The 18,993-nt window shown below is 40.2% G+C and overlaps 1 protein-coding gene across 2 annotated transcripts in view; it reads left to right on the top strand.

Moving 5' to 3' along the window:
• LOC120556376 (non-muscle caldesmon-like) overlaps window positions 1-18,993 on the top strand; it is a 32,357-nt gene that overhangs the window by 3,442 nt on the left and 9,922 nt on the right. The window contains exons 2-14 of one of the 2 annotated variants that reach the window (XM_039795933.1): window positions 5,001-5,144; window positions 8,133-8,394; window positions 9,622-9,740; window positions 10,290-10,527; window positions 11,770-11,886; window positions 12,591-12,614; window positions 13,707-13,748; window positions 14,272-14,303; window positions 14,582-14,666; window positions 14,813-14,953; window positions 16,541-16,639; window positions 17,033-17,116; window positions 18,748-18,853. In XM_039795933.1, coding sequence (XP_039651867.1) covers window positions 5,001-5,144; window positions 8,133-8,394; window positions 9,622-9,740; window positions 10,290-10,527; window positions 11,770-11,886; window positions 12,591-12,614; window positions 13,707-13,748; window positions 14,272-14,303; window positions 14,582-14,666; window positions 14,813-14,953; window positions 16,541-16,639; window positions 17,033-17,116; window positions 18,748-18,853 — 1,493 coding nt within the window. Of the gene's footprint in view, window positions 1-5,000; window positions 5,145-8,132; window positions 8,395-9,621; window positions 9,741-10,289; window positions 10,528-11,769; window positions 11,887-12,590; window positions 12,615-13,706; window positions 13,749-14,271; window positions 14,304-14,581; window positions 14,667-14,812; window positions 14,954-16,540; window positions 16,719-17,032; window positions 17,117-18,747; window positions 18,854-18,993 lie in introns of those variants that run through there. The other variant, XM_039795934.1, reaches the window with a different exon arrangement.

Below are 18,993 nucleotides of genomic sequence, written 5' to 3'. Positions count from 1 at the left end.
CATCACAATCGTCTTGGGCGGCGTTAAGTTCCGGATGCAGCGACGGTGGCTCTGCAAAATAGTCTTGGGAAGGAACTTGTTTTGGTGGAACATTTGCACCCTGCGAAATACAACATCACATAAAATATTAAATGAAGTTAACTGTGAGCTATATAAATTAGCTGGATACATGATTAAACGTAATTTGCTCTTACCAGTGTATCCCCGTGTGTACTTCGTCCACAGCAATCCCACCAATCGCTTCCAAAATGTCCCAGGTAGAGAGTAAATGCTGGAAACATATTCTTTGTAAATCTTTACAATCTTCCAAAAAGAACAAAGCAGGCCTGCCTCGTTGCACGATCAAAATTTCCTTCAAAATCTGCCATTTTCAGTGTGTGACATTAGCTTGTTAGCTCTGAGCTTGTTCTTGTTGTGACAGAGCACTTTAGCTTTAATTGATTATTTTAAGTTAAGAGTAAAAAATATATATGGTAGTTATCGGCTTATACATTTAAACATGCAACACAAAGGATTTCATACTCCTTCCCCTTGCTGCATTTCAGGAAGCAATGTTCCAGATATTCAAAACTTATCCCCAGATGATCTGGTTCCACCCAAAAAATGGCCTGACTGAGAAGCCAAAACATCCCTATCACACATCAAATTGATTTACAGAAACTAAAGATAGACTCTTGCCAACATGGCTCCCTCTACATCGCTAGTGGGTTTGATCTTATGTAGGCCGCTTTCCCACATAATAATGACCGCAGCATGTCTGACTCACTCATGGCCAGTGTCCTCACCAGCAGCCATAACTAATGACATTCATCAGCCTTTTACATTTGAAATTGTTTTTTGCACTTTGAAGATATTCGTTTTGTGATGATTTCATTCAACTAAATGTTTGATTAGCTGACGGGTTGACATGTTGGGAGAATTATGGGCAAAGGCCTTTGCATGGAACTGGCCGGTACAAAGGCTGTTGTGTTTTATGTGTTTTTTAATGGGAACCAACAGGCTCGAGGATTTGGCCTGTTTTTCGATCATGATGCTGCTGCAGTGTTGGGACTAAATTCACAATGTGCTTTTACCAGCAGATTTTAGCATTCCTCCCTCTGTGCAAAGCTGCAAAGTTTATCTTAAACTAGCTTGCTAGTAGCTTAACAAGGAAACACAAAGAGGGAATTTTGTTCTGAAAAAGACTATAACTAGAAAGACACTTCATTGTCTCACTCAGACAGCTAAAGTCTCAGATTAACTTGTAGTCTATATCCATGACGTTCCAATTCCGGGATTGCTCCGGTGCCGTCGGAAATTCCGCTGGATTTCACTCTTTTCAGCCGGATGTCTGTTTCCTTCCGTTTTGTTTGTGTTGGAATTTTAAACCCTGGTGGATTTATGAGGACTATGGTTAACTGCTCCTCAGATCTCTGCAGGGTAAATCCAGACAGCTAGCTAGACTATCTGTCCAATCTGAGTTTTCTGTTGCACGACTAAAACAACTTTTAAACGTAAGTTCCACCAAAACAAGTTCCTTCCTGAGGCTATTTTACAGAGACACCGCGGCTTTTCCTGGTGCTTAGCGCTGCCCATGACGATTGTGATTGGTTTAAAGAAATGCCAATAAACCAGAGCACATTTCTCTCCTATCCCAGAATGCTGTGTGGACTACCTAGACCCTCCACTGCAGCGCTGTGGAGGAAGGTCTGGCAAAGCGAGACTAATTTGTAAACTTTGGAATATATTTTTTCATTGAAAGAGGACTGTGGGTTTTGTCTTCCATCACTTTGGAAAGGATCCAGTATGAACAGGAGGAATGGTTACACCAAGAAAAACCTGTTTCATTGATATACGGGCACCTTGACAGACTTGAACAATTATGAACTGAAAAGGATAATTTTGGTTTATTACAACTTGGGTTTTGTAGGTTTGTTTCTAATCGTTTCTAATGATTAAAAAAATATCAAATAGAATTGTATTTACCCTGAGGGTAAAAGGTTGTGCAACAGTTGCAGTACAAAATAGAGTGGCAATATAAAAAGTGCAAAAATAAATATAAAATATCAATAAAGTCCAAATCCAAGTGTACAAAACGCCAAAAATATAAGAGGTTAACAATAAAGCTATGTATGTACAAATCCAATGAGTTAATGAACTTGTTCATTCAGACAATCGGACAGGTCAGATTATCTTAACACCTTTATTTGGAATGAAGTGAGTGTACCTGAAATTTTGATAATAATCACTCAGGAAATCTGTTTGAGCACAACTCAAGTAAGTGCAGTATGTCAACTTTGAACCAGAAGTCTGTAAACTGTGATGGATGTTAACAACGGACAGTACCCGACTTTATTTTTGCTATCAAACAAGTTTGGCTAACCTAATGGTTTGTTTAAGACATGTATGACTGTCATGTTTCTTGCCCTGTCAGACATTTTTATTATTGGCACCACATTCTTTAAAGTCTCAGCAATTACTCTTGTGAGCACATCTTTATCATGGCTAAATCTCTTCAAATATGATCCACGTTTTAGACCATAATTATCCTTTAAAAACAATGACATACTTTGGAAAACTTGTTTGTACCCGACCAACAGGTGTTCTCCAGAGATGTGAGTGATTTCCAATGGCTGACTGAATATTTCCAAAGTTCTTGTTATTCCAACTTTTTGACAAGATTTTCTCCAGACGAGTTGGAGTTTGGGCTACATGGGATTACAGTCTCTCTCCATCCTCCATCTCTTCACCTCTTCCCTCCCTCCCTCTTTCTCTTTGTTTCTCTCCAGAGATTGAAGTGAAGGGAAACAGCACAGCTGGCTCCAGCTCCACCAGATGTGCTTGGACAATAAAAAGAGTTATTGTTATCAAGTCCCTCCCTCTAGAAAGAGACGAAACGTATAAGCTTTTTATAAAAGAGAAAAACAACTCCTATGATTTTTAAAATACACTTGCCTCAGAAAATCCTAACAATAATAGGAAATGTGAATAATGTGTTGGCTGCCAAAGTGGTGTTTGAAGCAGATAACATGGTTTTTATTTCTCGACTTATGCAATCTATCGTCACTATGGGTGCCCTATAGTAGTTCCCTGTGAAGTGGATTGCACAGGTCATTTATCCATGTGAAGTAAGATTCCAAGGGAGGGTGCAAAAATGCTCAATTCAAAGGGAACTGTGAACTGTGTAGAAAGGACTTGGACAACGGTTCATCACTTCGCCAGAAGTTGAGAAGCAAGATTACCCGTCAGTCTTTGCGCCTCATTGGAATGACACGGTACATCTTGTAAATGAACTAATCACGTTTATTCACAAGTTACATACATTTCAGTAGAATCATTTTTTTAATGGTTATCAGTTTTTTTTTCAATTTTTAAATTGTAGTGTAGTTAAGTAGTGTAAAATTTCCACAGCAGAGCAATGTATCCAAGGTGTTTAACGTTACGTAATGCACGGAAGAAGGGATATCTGCGTTAGTGACTTTGCAAGGTGCTCCCAATGGATGGATTTTTAGTTTTTTTGGGGGGGCTTTTCCCTTTATTAGAAAGTGGATAAATATGAAAGGGGGAGAGAGATGGGGGATGACACGCAGCAAAGGGCAGCAGGGCGGATTTGAGCCCTGCGCCGCTGCAGGACTCAGTCAACATGGGGCGAACGCTCTGACTGGGTGAGCTAGAGGTCGCCCCCAATGGAAGGATTTTGACAGGCACATTCCCTCGACGGACATTCCCCAAACAGGGAGGAGGGAGTAGGGAGTACTGTTTATGTACACTGTGGAACGGAACGCAGTTTATATGTACCCGGTCCTGTGTTAGAAACACCTCTGTCCACAAACTCTCAGTCTGGGGCTACTTCTTCATGGTTTGGGCTCCAATTAATAGAAATCTTATTGGTCCATCATACAGTGTTATTTTACAGTTTATGGTTAATGTAGACAATAATATGTGTTTGTCAACTGTGGCAACACATTGCGAAATATCCTCTCCTGTTTTAACATGGCCTCTATACACAAAACCATCTCCATAAAGAAATAGTTTCCCCAGTTTGCTCTGAAAGAACATGACTGGTCTACACAGAGCCCTGACCTCAACCCTATCCAACACCTTTGGGATGAACTGGAATGAGCCAGACCTTATCATCCAACATCAGTGTTTGACCTCACTGATGCTCTTGTGTCTGAATGAGAACAAATCCCCGCTGCAGGCTCAACATCTGGTGGAAAGCCTGAAACCAGAAGAGTAGAGGCTGTTAGAGCAGAAGATTCATGCTCATGATTTTGGAACGAGATGTTCACACATGGGTGTAATGTTAGGGTGTTCACATACTTTTAGCCATGTAGTGTATCTGGTTCTGGAGCCTTTAAACCTCTGAGGATTGAGGGATTTGGGACAGCTTTGGAAGTAGCGGAGGGAAAATAAACTTTATCATTGTCATCATACAACATTTCTTCAACAGCAGAACAGATGAAAGCTGTGTGAATAAATTATTTTCATAAGTAGTTTTGTTCATATTCTTGGCTTTCAGCCTTATGGAGGACGAATGTGAGCTTTACTGCTTCTATCTAACCTCTTCAAACACTAATAACTGTTATTACAAACTCATTCTGTGAAGCCAAACATTGGTCAAAGATAAGTCATGGATATGTCAGGACTAATTTGGAGAAATACGTACAAAATGATGCGCAATGCAGATAGAATATTGCCATTTGATGGAATCATGCAGCCCTAAAAAAATATGGGTTTTGAACTTGAGTTTAAAAATTGTACTCAGTGTAAAGCTTCCAGTGTATGTGGAACAAGCAGATACAGAATATATACTGAATGTGATACTGTCAAACTGTGTATGTAAGATTATTTTTCTGACCTTAAAGCTACTTTAGGGGGGAAACAAGAAGGTGTATGTTAAGACTGTTATCCTTGGAACTCCTGAGATGTTAACTGGCTCCTATAGGTTCTTAAATTAGTGTTTTTGGGGGTGTTTTCTGAGTTTGGTAAAAGCCTGTTGGCGTCCATGTTGTTTGCAGTTTGACAGCTCAGCGGAGCCAGGAGGATGCTGAGGAGGTGGAGCGGGAGCGAAGGAGGAGAGCCAGGGAGACGCAGAGAGGAGAGGGGAGTCCCTCATGGCCGGAGCCCCCCCAACACAACCAGCTCACACACCGCAACACAGAGTGAGTACCACACACTTTACTCCTCTGTACAGCCAAGTGACACAGGTAATACAGATTTGTTTCTATGCCTCCGCGCTGGCGGGAGTGTCTGTCTACTGGTAAACTCCAGGACGAACTCAACGTCCAATTGGACTCAAGGATGAACTGATTAGATTTTGGTGGTCAAAGGTCATCAAATAACATATTTCTGGCCATAACTCAAGATAAGATAATTCATATACGATAATTAAATCAATAAAGATTTCCTAGAATGTTGAACTAGTGGTTAAAAGTTTAGTAAAAAGCCTTTAGTGAGAACAACATATGGCTTGTGTCTCTTTAATAACTCTCCTCAGCGCAGTTTTCGACCGCTAGATGAAGTCTTGTGTTTTAAAATTTTTGAGGTGGGGCATTTGTTTTAGTTGTTTACAGCTGCGTCTCAGTCTCCATTACCTGTAGTGCTGATAACAGGGGAAAATACTTGTTTGTTTCTGTGTAATCAGTAGGTTCTGTCCAGTGATGCTGCAGGTGAATGAGCTGAGAGCTCAGTTTCTGTTTGATCAGTCAGAGATGTGACGTCTCTCTCGAGGGGAAATATCCTCGTCACCTGAAACTGTGAGCTGCTGAGCAGACTAATTTACAGCAGTAAGACACACGGTTCACTGCTTCAGTCATTTGCTTCATGGTTCCTCCTGCAAGATTTGAATAGTATTACTCAACTGCTTGTTCCACAACAGGCTGAAGCCTGTTACACTGAAGCTCCGACAGCAAGTTTCGTTATTATCAGTCACGTTTCGTTATTATCAAGAACACTGGCCAAAATTCAATAATTTCAGATAGTGTGGTGCACGAAACAGCCTGACTGTCTTCAGTCTTTGGTGATACCAGATAAACCATTGTCGGAATGTAACTAAGTACATTTACTCAAGTACTGCCCTTAAATACAATTTTGAGGAACTTCAGTATCTCTACTTACAGCTATAGCTACTTTCTACTCCTATATTTCGATGCTAATACTTGTACTTTTACTTGCTTTACTTATAAACATAACAAAGGATCAGCTAACCATCTGACTGAACTCAAAGGACACCAGTATAGCCTAAACTGTGTTTGCCAATAGTGTGACTGTGTATGATGATTTCTCTGTCAGCCTAAATTAAATGAAGGTTAAACACACACAGCTAACATTAGAAACCACATGGAAAAAAAACATCAGCTTGTAGGTGTTTAGTTAGTGCTGATGAGGTCCAGTCTGCTGATCCAACGCTGCAGCGCCTCTCTGTTTATTGTTTCCATGGGCACCATCTCTGTTGCCATGGAGCCTAAAGCTGCAGGTCCTGTCTGCCACCTGTCAAATGGATCAACGCTTCTGCCCTGTGAGAGACCTTTGGGTGACACTGTCAGCAGCAACAGGAGACAAACATTCACACCGTGCAGCACCATATTTACATGCTGCAGATTTAAACCTTTTCAACCAGACAAAAGAAGAACACGTCTGTGGTGTCACTCATCATTCAGATATGGATTTTTTTACATGTTTAGCATGTAGCAAGTTTGGGCAAACAAAATGGAGGAGATGATGCAAACAAGGGCAGCATGGAAGAATTTGATAGAATAGGTCAATAAAGCAGATAAGCACAAAAATAGGTTTAATACAGTGGTGACAGTGATTTCCACTAAGAAATCTCCAGGATTTCCATATACCCACTTAAAAATGTGCAATGACACGCAACAACATAGTTTTGTGACAGAACTTTCACTTCAGATATTTGTATTCACAAATAAGGGGTTGAGTAATGTGACCGCAAACTAAACTTAACACTGCAGAACATGCAGAGAGACTTCGACTTTCATCGACCTGCTCCTCACTGAGAGCAGTGCGTAGTGTGTTGTGTGTGTGTGTGTGTGTGTGTGTGTGTGTGTGTGTGTGCGTAGCTCCCGGGCACAAATGCTCCGCCTACACTAACACCAGTATCCTCCCTTTGCCGCACATTTAAGATGAATATAAATAGCCTATTTTATTTTGTCCTTGTTGCTTTGGGGTCAACGTTTGTGATCCAGACTTAGATCCCTGATATGAAAGCCCCTTTACTGCTTTATATCTCATTTTTTGGGTATATTTTTAATGTTATCTGTGTTTTCATTCTCATATCGTGATATTATCTGTATCGTGAGCAGTGTATCAAGTATCGTATTGTGAGGTACCCTATGATTCCCAGCCCTAGAAAGTACCTTTTAATCATTCCTTTGAACCACTGAACCATTGGTTGTATCACATCTGCATTTCTTCAAACATCCAACCAATAGCTTGACTGCACCTCTTGTCAGGTCAATCAAAGGTAACGGCTCTCCACTTGGTTTTTCTGCTGCCAGAGTCCTTACAAACAACAGAAAATCGGACCATATTACACCTGTCCTTGAATCCCTACACTGGCTTCCTGTGAGTTATAGGATAGATTTTTTTTAAGTTGTATTATTGGTCTATAAAGCACTGAATGGTCATGAACCAAAACATATACTGGATCTGTTGGTTCCCTATCAAGCATCCAGACCCCTCGTTGGTCTGGGACAGGTTTGTTGTGTGTTCCCAGAACTAGAACCATACAATGTGAAGTAGGCATTTTGTTATGCTACTCACCTGTGGAACGAAATCCCTGAAAAGCTGAGGTCTGCTCAAACAGCTAGCTCATTTAAATCAGGGCTGAACACCTTATTGTTCACTGCAGCTTTCTGAAATTCGATACATTATTTGTCTTAACTATTCATGCTTGACCTTAAATGTACTGGCTTGAGTTAATGATTTTAATGTCTATTTTATTTTATTACGTTTTTTTATTATGTTTCCCAATTTTAACTATACTTTTCTTTGTGTAATTGTGCTTTGTTTCTTGAATGTACTTTCATTGTTTATGTTTACAATGTCTTTCTATGCCTCTGTAAAGCACTTTAAGTTGCCTTGTGTATGAATCGTGCTGTACAAATAAATTTGCCGTGCCTTGCCTTTCTCAGGTTGGACGAGGAGCTGAAGCCCAGATGTTGCATGGTTCTGGAGGAGGACGAGGGCTTCAGCGACTGGAGTCACAGGTTGGAGGGTCGTAATGAGCAGGATGTGCAGGATGACTGCAGGGCCAAAGTGCAGAGGCCTTCAACAAGACAGTGGAAACCAGAGCCTGGACAGGAGAAACAGCAGCAGAGTGAAGAGGACGAGAAGGGATGTGAGCCAGAACGAAGCAGTCGGTCACAGGAAGCTTTAACAAGACCTCCAGAGAAGGTACACACCGCCTCGTCTATACTGACAACGTTTCATTTCCAGAACTGCTCCGGTGCCACTAGAAATCCTGCCGGATGTCCCTCATTTCGGCTGGATGTCCGTCACCTTCTGCTTTCTTTGTGTTGGCGTTCTAAACTCTGGTGGATTTATGAGGACTACGTTTAACTGCTCCTCAGCTCTCTACAGGGTAAATCCAGACAGCTAGGTAGACTATCTGTCCAATCTGAGTTTTCTCAGATTGGAACGTACACATGTTCCACCAAAACAAGTTCCTTCCCGAGGCTACTTTGCAGAGGCACTGCTATTGTGCCCTGCGCTTAGTGCCGCCCATGATGATTGTGATTAAAGAAATGCCAATAAACCAGAGCACGATTTTCTCCTATCCTGGAGTGCTGTGTGGACTAGTAGCCAGACCCTCCTCCGCATTGCTGTGAAGGAAGGTCTGGCAATGAGAGACTACTGACCGCCCAACAGATCAATTCAGTCAACACTGGGTGGAGCTTGTCTAGATTGTTCTGGATGTGTCTACTGTTTGGCCCAGTCTCACCAGGTCAATGTTAATTCAACACCTTTTTTGCAAATGTGACTTTCACAGTTGGTTTCCAGATTATATTGCAATCTTTTGGCATGCTGCAATAAATTGTTTTAAAAATTGCAATCCAGTGAGCACTAAGACAAGTGTCTAGAGCTACAAAGATTCATCGATGAATCAATTAGTTGTTGGTCTCGATTTGCCAGACCTTCCGGATGGGAGAAAAACGTGCTCTGGTTTATTGGCATTTCTTTAAACCAATCACAATCGTCTAGGGCGGTGCTAGGCACCGGGAAAAGCTGCGGTGCCTCTGCAAAATAGCCTCAGGAAGGAACTTGTTTTGGTGGAACATGTGTACGTTCAAAAGTTGTTTTAGTCGTGCAACAGAAAACTCAGACTGGACAGATAGTCTAGCTAGCTGTCTGGATTTACCCTGCAGAGATCTGAGGAGCAGTTAACCATAGTCCTCAGAAATCCATGTATAAATACAAGTATGAACCTGAAAATGAGCATGTGGGACCTTTAAGTGTTTTTATTTCTTATTATGTGTCTTGTTATGCTGTAATTGCTGTAATTGTTATTCTGTCATGAGCCCACTGAGGCAAATTCCGAACAAGTTGTATGGTAATTAAGTTTTTAAACTTGAATGATGCATATTATCACTGTAGAGTAACATGCTTTTGGTTCATTTTTAGATGTCCAGCAACAGATACAGCTCAACAGTCTTCCTGTCACAGGACGCCAGGCTGCAGCACGCCATGGGCCAACCAGCAGACAGGACGTCCTACCTGGTGGCCGGGACGATGAGGCCACGGTGTGTTCTCCACTCACTGTCTGTTTTATTTTATCTCCCTTTTCTCTTTGCTCAGTGTCTGGTGTGCATAAATCCTGGGATCTGAACATGCTAATTTCTCTCATCAATACCTTTTTAAAGCTTTAGTGTGTAACTTTTTAATATTAATGAACGTCCGTTAAATTCAAGCCGTTGCCAAATGAGTTAATACGAAGCTAATTAAGACTATCGGCTCCACAAAACTCTCTCTGTATTTCTCAGTATGGCTACCTGTTTACAAAATGTTGTCGTCCGGCAACTTTTTGTAAACAGGAAGAAGAAACAGGAGAAGCTTAAGTGAAGATAACTACCTCTTCTGAAGAGTCCATCAGGTTTTTTTTAATCCTCTGTGTCCTCCTTGGCTACAAGTAACTGCGTGGAGGAGGGGTGGGGGTGGTGCATGATCACGGAAGGCTTGTGTCATGTGCATGCGCCGACAGTGGGGTTGTCATTAGAATTCCCCATGTGGGAGACAGAAACTAGGCACTATAGCTTTAACTTTATTAACCAGTTAAATCATCTCGTCCACAGCGGAGGGGCACGCAGGGTGGATGGGGAGGTGGAGCAGCAGGAGCAGAAGGAGGATGTAAAAGAGATGCAGGCTACTCTGCAGAGGGAGTGGACTTCAGCAGAAAGCCGACAGAGCCCCGGAGATGAAGATGACCAGGAGGAAGAAGAACTGAGCTTCACAAATGAAGAGAAGGATGACCTCCACCTCAGGAGGGAGGAGGAAGGGGAGGAGGGGGAGCAGCACAAGATGCCACACAAGGTTTGCTTTTCAATAATACTCTTTCTTGCTATAGAGACAGAGCGCATTTAAGTCCCGCCCCCACCGGAGGGGAAAACAACTCTCCGCTCTCTCTTGAATTGCGTAACGGGAAATCTTGCGCAAAATGAACCTAGGGGTTAATAACACACGTGTACCGAGTCGACCGTTCTCTGGGATATGTTTTCATGCTAATCGCATGTGACCAAGTTTTAGCCCAAACCGCTAATTAGCTTATAACGCTAGTCGTCTACTGTCACTATCACTAGTATCCGTAATTATTTTCCCCCAGACCTAAATGACATTTCTCAGATGGTTGGTCTTTCCGTCGTCCATCATCTTAGTTGCCCCCAAGTTATGTTTGAAATGACCATCCAGATTGTGATAAGATGAGATAAGAAGCCTTTATTGTCATTATATTATAATGAACACAACAAAATTGCAAAAGCCCCTCCCAGCGGTACATATATTGCACCCATCTGTATAAAACATAAAAACAAAAAACATTCATTCAACAACCAACATGGTTGTGATATAAATGAATATATTGCACAGATCTTAATAATCAAATAATAGCCTATATGTATAGATTATGTCCATGTTTATGTGGATATTTTGACTGGAGGATGCTATTGAATTAATTATATTAAAATTTATACTAATTAGTTTTAAGATTCCCATTTGTTACTTACCGTATGTCCGACTCTTTCACATTGTGTGGTGTTATAAAGACGTTTACTCTTATTATTAATAAAATACGTCTTCTACTAAGCAGTAGTGTGCTGACATAACACCGAAAATGTCTTGTTTCTCTTCGCGTGTCATTAAAACATTTCATCAAACACATGCATGCTTATTAGAAAACTCAGAATTTATAAAAATTGGCTTCAAATCTGAAAGTAATAAAGTCAAAGAATGCAGCTTTGGCTCGCGGGGTGTTGAAATGAGGCGTGCAGCCAGACAATGATGCATTGATGATGTAAGATGTAGGAATACATTCCTACTTTTAGCACCAGTGGTTTGTTAGTGTTTTATTAGTCTTTTGCCACCAAATAACACAGCGTGAACACGCTTTTAAAAGAAAACACTAACAGGTACTTAGGAAAACTTTTGAGATTACGGAGAGAAATTTTAACATGATAAGATATTTATAATACTGTTCATACTGACTTTTTTCCTATTGATCAGACTTCTGAGTATGACATGGTAATATTTGTTGACATTTGTATGTTGGTGATGTCCTAGAGCTCAATGGAGGGAAGGAGGAGTGAGGAGGTGAGCAGAAGATCTGCAGCCCCTCGTTGCAGCAGCAGCGAAGGCGAGGAGCTGTTAAACTACGGTCCCATGAGCCCGACATTCAAGGTATCTCAGCAAACCATAGGGGGTCTGTACAATAAAGTTTTCCAGATTCAAAAAGCCAGCATCAATAAGTGACTGTGATGTATATGACTGTCAGTCTCTGTCTCATAATGCTTTTGTTTCACCAAATTGAAGGAACAATAGCCATAAAACATCCGGTTTTTGCTTTCAAACAACATATACAAATTTCTTTTAGAGCGGCATTTTGCAGCAGCATTTAACAACCCAGTTGATGAATTGATAACGCAGGTCATCTCTCCACATACAGCAACATATTGCAGTCAAAATAGAAACCCTAAAAATGACTGTGATGTTACAGATGAACAAAGTCCGGATCTGATATCTGTATTTTCCTTGATAACACAGTGGCATAGTGCAGTGGTTCCCAACCTTTTTTCCTTGGGAACCTTTTTCCTTCCTTGGTTCTGTTTGCAATAAGGATGTTGCCACTCTGTTCTGAAACATTAAAACCTTGTTCCCATTTTATGTTATAAAGCTGATGTGCAGATTTTGACGATTGTGTTGGATCAGGGATCGAGGTCAGCTCCAGAGGCTGCCAGTCATTGAAGTGATTGTTAAAGTGATTGTGTGGCTACTGCCTCTAAATCAATGTGATGAATCACTGATGGTGAAATGATTTAGTGTTGTGTCATATTAACTGTGCTAAAAAGTGTTTTGTCTCTTTCACGCTCCTGCTGTTCCTCCAGAAACTCCTCATTCAGTTTTACCCAGTAAGTCCTGTGCATGCCGACTGTTTATACTGAAGTTAAAGAGCCCCTATTACACTCCTTTTCAGCGGCATATTTGTGCTCTTGGGGTCTTTTAGAATAGGTTTACATGCTTTGATGTTCAAAAAACATATAATGTTTCTCATACTGCTCATGGCTGCAGCGCCTCCACCTGAAACACTCTAGGCTCGTTCGAGATGAACTGCGCATCGCCCGTAAAGTGGACGAGAGCAGGTGGCAGCAGCCGGGGGCGGTGCCAAAAATCTGCTGTCTAGTTGGACAGTTTTCCGCTGGTTCCAGCAGCCATCAGGCTGAACAGGAAGTCACATAAACACTCACATCCTGTTCGGTCCGTTTCCGACTTAATAAAATGTTATCAGACCCATATATCAGCTTGTACGCAGTCTCCAGTTGTTTTTATTATGACAGAGTAGCTGTCAAAATGCTCCACATGCAATCTGTTGCTGATTTTAATTAACAACACACTGTAGATGATCTGTAATCGGAACAGATTTAGTCTCTCTGACTTCTAAACGTAACTATCAGCCACACAACATGTGGTTTGTACAGAATAAGCCTTTAAATCAGACAAATAGCAGTTAAAATCCCTCCAATTCAAAATCAATAAAACGTTTATATAAAACGTCATCATGTTGAGTCGATTCTGAACCAATCTGTTGTTGTTAGATCAGCTGAGAGCCAGGCGTTTCCCAGCATGCCCTGAGTTCGCCTGGGTCTTGCAGTTGGTGAAAAGCAACTGGGCGGGCTGTGCTTGCTCAGGCAGCACCTATGGGCAGCACATTTGAAAAACTGGGCTGGCTTTCTCAATTAATGACATCATTAATAGAGGAATTTCAAACAGGAACATGGGCAAGCCGTTTTCAGGCAGTTAAGAAAAAGTACTGTCTTGTGAGAGAAAGGTGACATTTATACATCTATTACATACATAAAAGAACATTAAAAGAAAGGGAAACATCCACAAAAATCATAATAGAGGCTCTTTAATTTTAAGAGTAAGGTGCTGCATGTTGTACTTACAGTCATTTGCTGGTGCCAGCAGTAATCTATATCTCAGCACTGTGTGTCTCTTTACAGGATGAAGTGAACAGCAGAGTCTCAACAGACGGTAAATGCACGGTGAGTGTCAGGGTCAAAGGTCAGCAGTTGCCATAAGATTAGAGATTCTACAACTCTCTGCTTCTGTTGTGTTTTTGGCTTGCAGAATAAATTACAATCACTTATAATCTCTATTCAAAACCTAATTTTATTAATGTTAGCACACAGTTTTATTTCCAACTTGTCTTATCTGTTTAATTCTTTTTTTTGTCTTCCAATGTGATAAAACTAGGCCCCGTCTTTTGAACTAGGATTACTAAATTAGCTTGAGAGCTGAATAAAGTAACAGCTCAAACAGCTCATTTTAATTTAACCCATGTTTCAGATTTAATGTTCTCTCAAACCCCTCCCTCAAATCATTAAGAGAACATAAGTTTCTGCCTTGCTCTGTGAAAATAAATTACAACTTTGTGCCAGTTTGCAGATCTGAACTGCAGCCTGCTTCAATAAAAATTCTGTGTTACTGTTGGTCATTTCCCAAATGTGTGTTTTCAGTATAATTCCTGTGAGTTTTAATCATCGATTGTCTTCATTATTTCCTCAGATCATAGAGAGAACCGAGTCTCTGAGGAAAAGGTGAGTGTGTGTTTGACATTAAGCTTCACTGACTGTGACAACACATCAGAACTGCAGAAAACTGTTATTCTTCTGTGGCTTTAACTCACCCATTGAGTTCAGAACAAGCAAGACACACTGCATCAATGGAACGTGACTTATTATTTCCAAACTTTTCCTCTTTAGCTGACGTGGAGCAAAAATATGTCCTTTGTACAACAGCTGCATCTGGACTTAGATTTCTAACAGAAATGTGCTTTCACCATGACTTAACTGGACATTTATCCATTCTGCTACAGCACCAGCAACATAAAGAAGACGCTGCCACCTGTTGCTGTTTCCAAGATTGACAAGAAACTGGAGCAGTACACACATGCTCTTGAGGTAAAACCCTATTAAGTTACTCTCTTTTTTTCAATGGGTATTTTCCTTTGGAAAATGTGGAAAATATGGAAAATACTCAAATACAGTGTCTCAATGTATTACAATGTTACATCCAAACTTCCTGATTCTCGCTTTATTTTTCACAGGTCTCCTCAAAGGAAGGCAGATCAGCCAGTCAGCTGCTGCCAGACCTGATGAGTCCCACTGAAGCTGTCTCCTCCAAGAAGAGCCTGTTTGAGGCCGGAGAAGCCTGGAACCAAAACGCAATCTCAGTCACACCATCTAAGGTTAATGATGAAGTTTTCCGCCATATAATCAGGGCTTTCAATTAACTTTTTCGGCTAGTAGATTTTTAAAGTTACCAGGCAATCAGATTTTCTACTAGCCACATTTTGTTCCTCCTAACTAACTTTACTACTTAATTTCAGCTCCTCTGGTTTGTTTTGCACTGTTCTGTTTGTTTTCTAAAAGAAAAAGAAAAAAAAGAAAAAAAAATATATATATATATATATATATATATATATATATATATATATATATATTCTTTTTTTTTTTTTTTTTTTCATATATATATATATATATATATATATATATATATATATCTATGTGTAGTGCAGCTATTGGCGCGAGTTCCACGCCTTTTTTGCATTCACATACACACAACCTCACACTGATGACCTCCATGCCAAATTTGAGCCTCCCAGGGCCACCAAAGGGTGGGAAAATGTGTCTGGTCACAGCAAAAAAAATAAATAAAACTATCCACAATTTTTAGTGAGTAAAATGTACACAAAAAAAGGAATACAAATTGATGTGAGGGCAGTTTTTTAAAACTAGCTACTACGTGACAAGAGAAGTCAAACTTAAAGTGCACACAAACATCACCAAACCTACTAGAAAACAAACCTACAGGATCACAATATGTATTATATGTATATATTAATATTCACTTTTATTTTATTTTTAAAGGTCCAATGTGTAGGAATTTCTACCATCTAGCGTTGAGATCATATATCGCAATCAACTCTCTCAGACCACGCAGTACAAAGTACATATTACAGCTACGGTAGCCTTCATGCTTCAAAAAGCAGGTCTCTTGCTCTTTTCAATATCCTTTTTCTTTTTCTGGGCGAAGAAGAAGAAGACTCCTGTTCCTGAAATTTGGATTTTGAATACGTGTGGTCCTCCATGTTTCTTTCTTCAAACTTGCAGGGGCCGGGAAGCTACGATAACCATTAGCAGCGTTAGCAGCACCTGTGAGTTTATCATGGGACAGCGAAAACGCGAAAGGCGGAGCAGTATGTCCTGTATGTCCCTTACCGGCTAACGTATTTCAAGATGACACATGAATATGGAGCGTCTACCCCAGTTCATGCAAATGCAAATGTAACATTTCAAGCCAAAAGGAATACTTGGAATTGATGGTGGTGGTAAATATTCATGAAAAAGGACAAGTTTGTGAACGGGCAACACAGATTTTGATAATGAACAACTAAACACGTTGCACACTGGACCTTTAACAGAGTTAAATTACTCCCAGTTTAAAAAGAAATGCATTTTAAACCACAACACCTCTTCTGTGCCTATGATGAACAGGAATAGTTCATATTTAAATATATATGTATATATATATAATATTAGTTTTTACAATCATATTTTTTGTGTGGTCGCTCAAAACCAATAAAAGTAGCCGCGTGGAAACTAAACAACATTTTGTGTAAAGTGAAGATCTGCATCAGGGACAATTTGACATTTTCTGCTACCTTGCATTCTTGAAGGACAGGTGTAGCATTAAAACAATTTTTTAGGGTATTACATGAACGATAGGGTTTTCTTTCACAGTAATTATGAATATTTCTTCTTCTCTGTCTCAGGATGCAGATGGTTTAAAAGTCGGTGTGGCTGATCTTATCAATCAGTGGGTGAAAGGAAGTGAAGATGGTAGCAGGTGCAGCTCGCCCTCCAGACCAGCAGTGAGTCCAATTTTTACCCTGAATGAACCAGGATTGTCTTCTCTTCTTCTTCTCTTTGCATCATGATCTTGCAGTGTTGGTGGGTATGTTTTGCAATACTCATAAAGTATGTTTTACCCCTGAGCTGAACTTTTTCTAACTAGTTTCAATTCTGTGACATGAGATTTACAACAGCTGTTTATTTTGTGTCAACTTTTCTGCTCAACTCTGTCTGTCTGCTAACTTTCTGACAGCATTCCTCTCAGCTTCATGCAACCACACCCAGCCTCTTTTCATCTGGTTTAAATCATCGCCACTCAGTTTTAAAGGGCAGACAATGAAAGACTGCCCCCTTGTGGCTGAAGAGATGACAAACCGTGTACTTACATGTACTGTGTGTTCCTATATTTGCAGGACACAAAACCGGTTGGTGTTTCAAACAAGAAGTATTTATGGGAGAACCTCGGTGACACATTATCTTCTGGAAGGGAAGGGAAGGTACAAATTCACACACCAAAGTCTCTTGATTGATGCTTCTCTTTAAAAGGAATTTGGATAACAGTGTTTTTCTACAGTGATGCAACAAGGAAGCATGATAGGTTTGGGTTTGATCCTTGAGGCAATGTCTATTTGTGAGCCTGCTGTCACAGGTTATGGCCTTAATGTGGACAAACATTTGGATCAGTTCGAACAAAGAAGAGAAGACTTTTCCTTCTCAGATGTTTTCATCTGGAGAATTTTTATAGCTCTGAACAGATGAAAATATCCAGATGTTTCCTAAACTTCAGAACAGTTGAACTGATCATCTTTTTGTCTAACAGAAGTTTGTATTGTGACTCTATAGGTTTGGAAACACTAACCTACGGTGTTCCATTATTAGTCTGGGGGGTCACTGAAGGATTGAATGGACAGGGAAAGGAAATCTGTCACACAAAATTATAATTCATTATAAACTTCATTATTTCTCTACATTTTGCATTCACATTGTAAAATGCTGGATACCATCACCTCTTCTGGCCGGTGAAAAACTGCTCACTCATGTCTGCACTAATGTCATAAACTGTGATGAGGTATGCTTTAGCTAGTCTCGCATTGCCAGACCTTCCTCCACAGCGCTGCGGAGGAGGGTGTGGCTAGTCCACACAGCATTCCAGGATGGAAGAGAAACGTGCTCTGGTTTATTGGCATATCTTTAAAATCAATCATAATCGTCTTGGGTGGTGCTAAGCACCGGATGGAGCCCCGGTGCCACTGCAAAATAGCCTCGAGAAGGAACTTCTTTTGGTGGAACGTGTACGTAAAAGGTTGTTTTAGTCGCGCAACAGGAAACTCCGATTGGACAGATAGTCTAGCTAGCTGTCTGGATTTACTCTGCAGAGATCTGAGGAGCAGTTAACCATAGTCCTCATATGTTTAAAATTCCTTGAGCCAATTTTAGGTAAATGCATACACGTGAGAAGAAAAATAAGGAACAGATCCCCTGATGACACCGGAAGATATAATCTCTCTCGGGTCATCCAGGGGTCACAAGTGACATTGTTGGTATACATACTTGAACTGCGTATGCGCAAAGGGAATATTCAGTGCTCTAAGAACTGCCTCTGGCAGGCAGCAGGGATGAAATAGAACTACAAATAATTTTTATTTTGATGGGTCACAAGCACACTGATTAAAGTTTTGGCTATTTTTTTAAATATCCTTTCCTTTAATATTTTTTCAGGCTCAAAATTTGGATTGTTTGAGAGAAGTTCTTTTCATAATCTCTAATCTAACAAATGTGCTGCATTCAGGGACATCATGAGAGCTGATATATATGAAAATAAAACTAATAAATCAGTCACACAAACAGACAAACAAGAACAAGACTCCTCTAGTTTTTATATTTAAAATTAAACTCAAATCAAAGATGAATTTGTTAAAACTGCTGCTCGTTTGTTAACTGGTAGAAGTTTGTCATTTTTAGGCAGCAATAACTAAGATGAGTAGAAAAATATCAAATACCTGCAGATGTAAACTGGAAAATATGGTGGAAACAGTTTGCACGGACTGGTTGAGGACACATTGAAGTTACAGCGTAAATGTTTGTGAATCTCTCTCTGATAAATATTGTTTTATCAACTGAATTTCAGGAGAGCTCCACTGCTAAAAGATATAAGTTTGTGGTGACGGGTCACGGCAAGTATGAGAAGGTTTATGTGGACAACGACTGCAGTGAAGACGCAAACTGCCAGTCAGGTACAGTTCCATTAACCATCCTTCATTCATTTTTCAGATTGTAATACTTTTAATTTTAGACATATTTAAAATGTTACCTGTTGCTAGTTGCTATTTTTTTTTTTAATCATATTTACTTATATGCTAATTCACTTTAACAT

The sequence above is a fragment of the Perca fluviatilis genome, chromosome 3, assembly GCF_010015445.1.
Source record: "Perca fluviatilis chromosome 3, GENO_Pfluv_1.0, whole genome shotgun sequence".
In the NCBI taxonomy this organism is placed as follows: Eukaryota; Metazoa; Chordata; class Actinopteri; order Perciformes; family Percidae; genus Perca; species Perca fluviatilis.
This window is presented reverse-complemented; position numbering and strand designations above follow the sequence as displayed.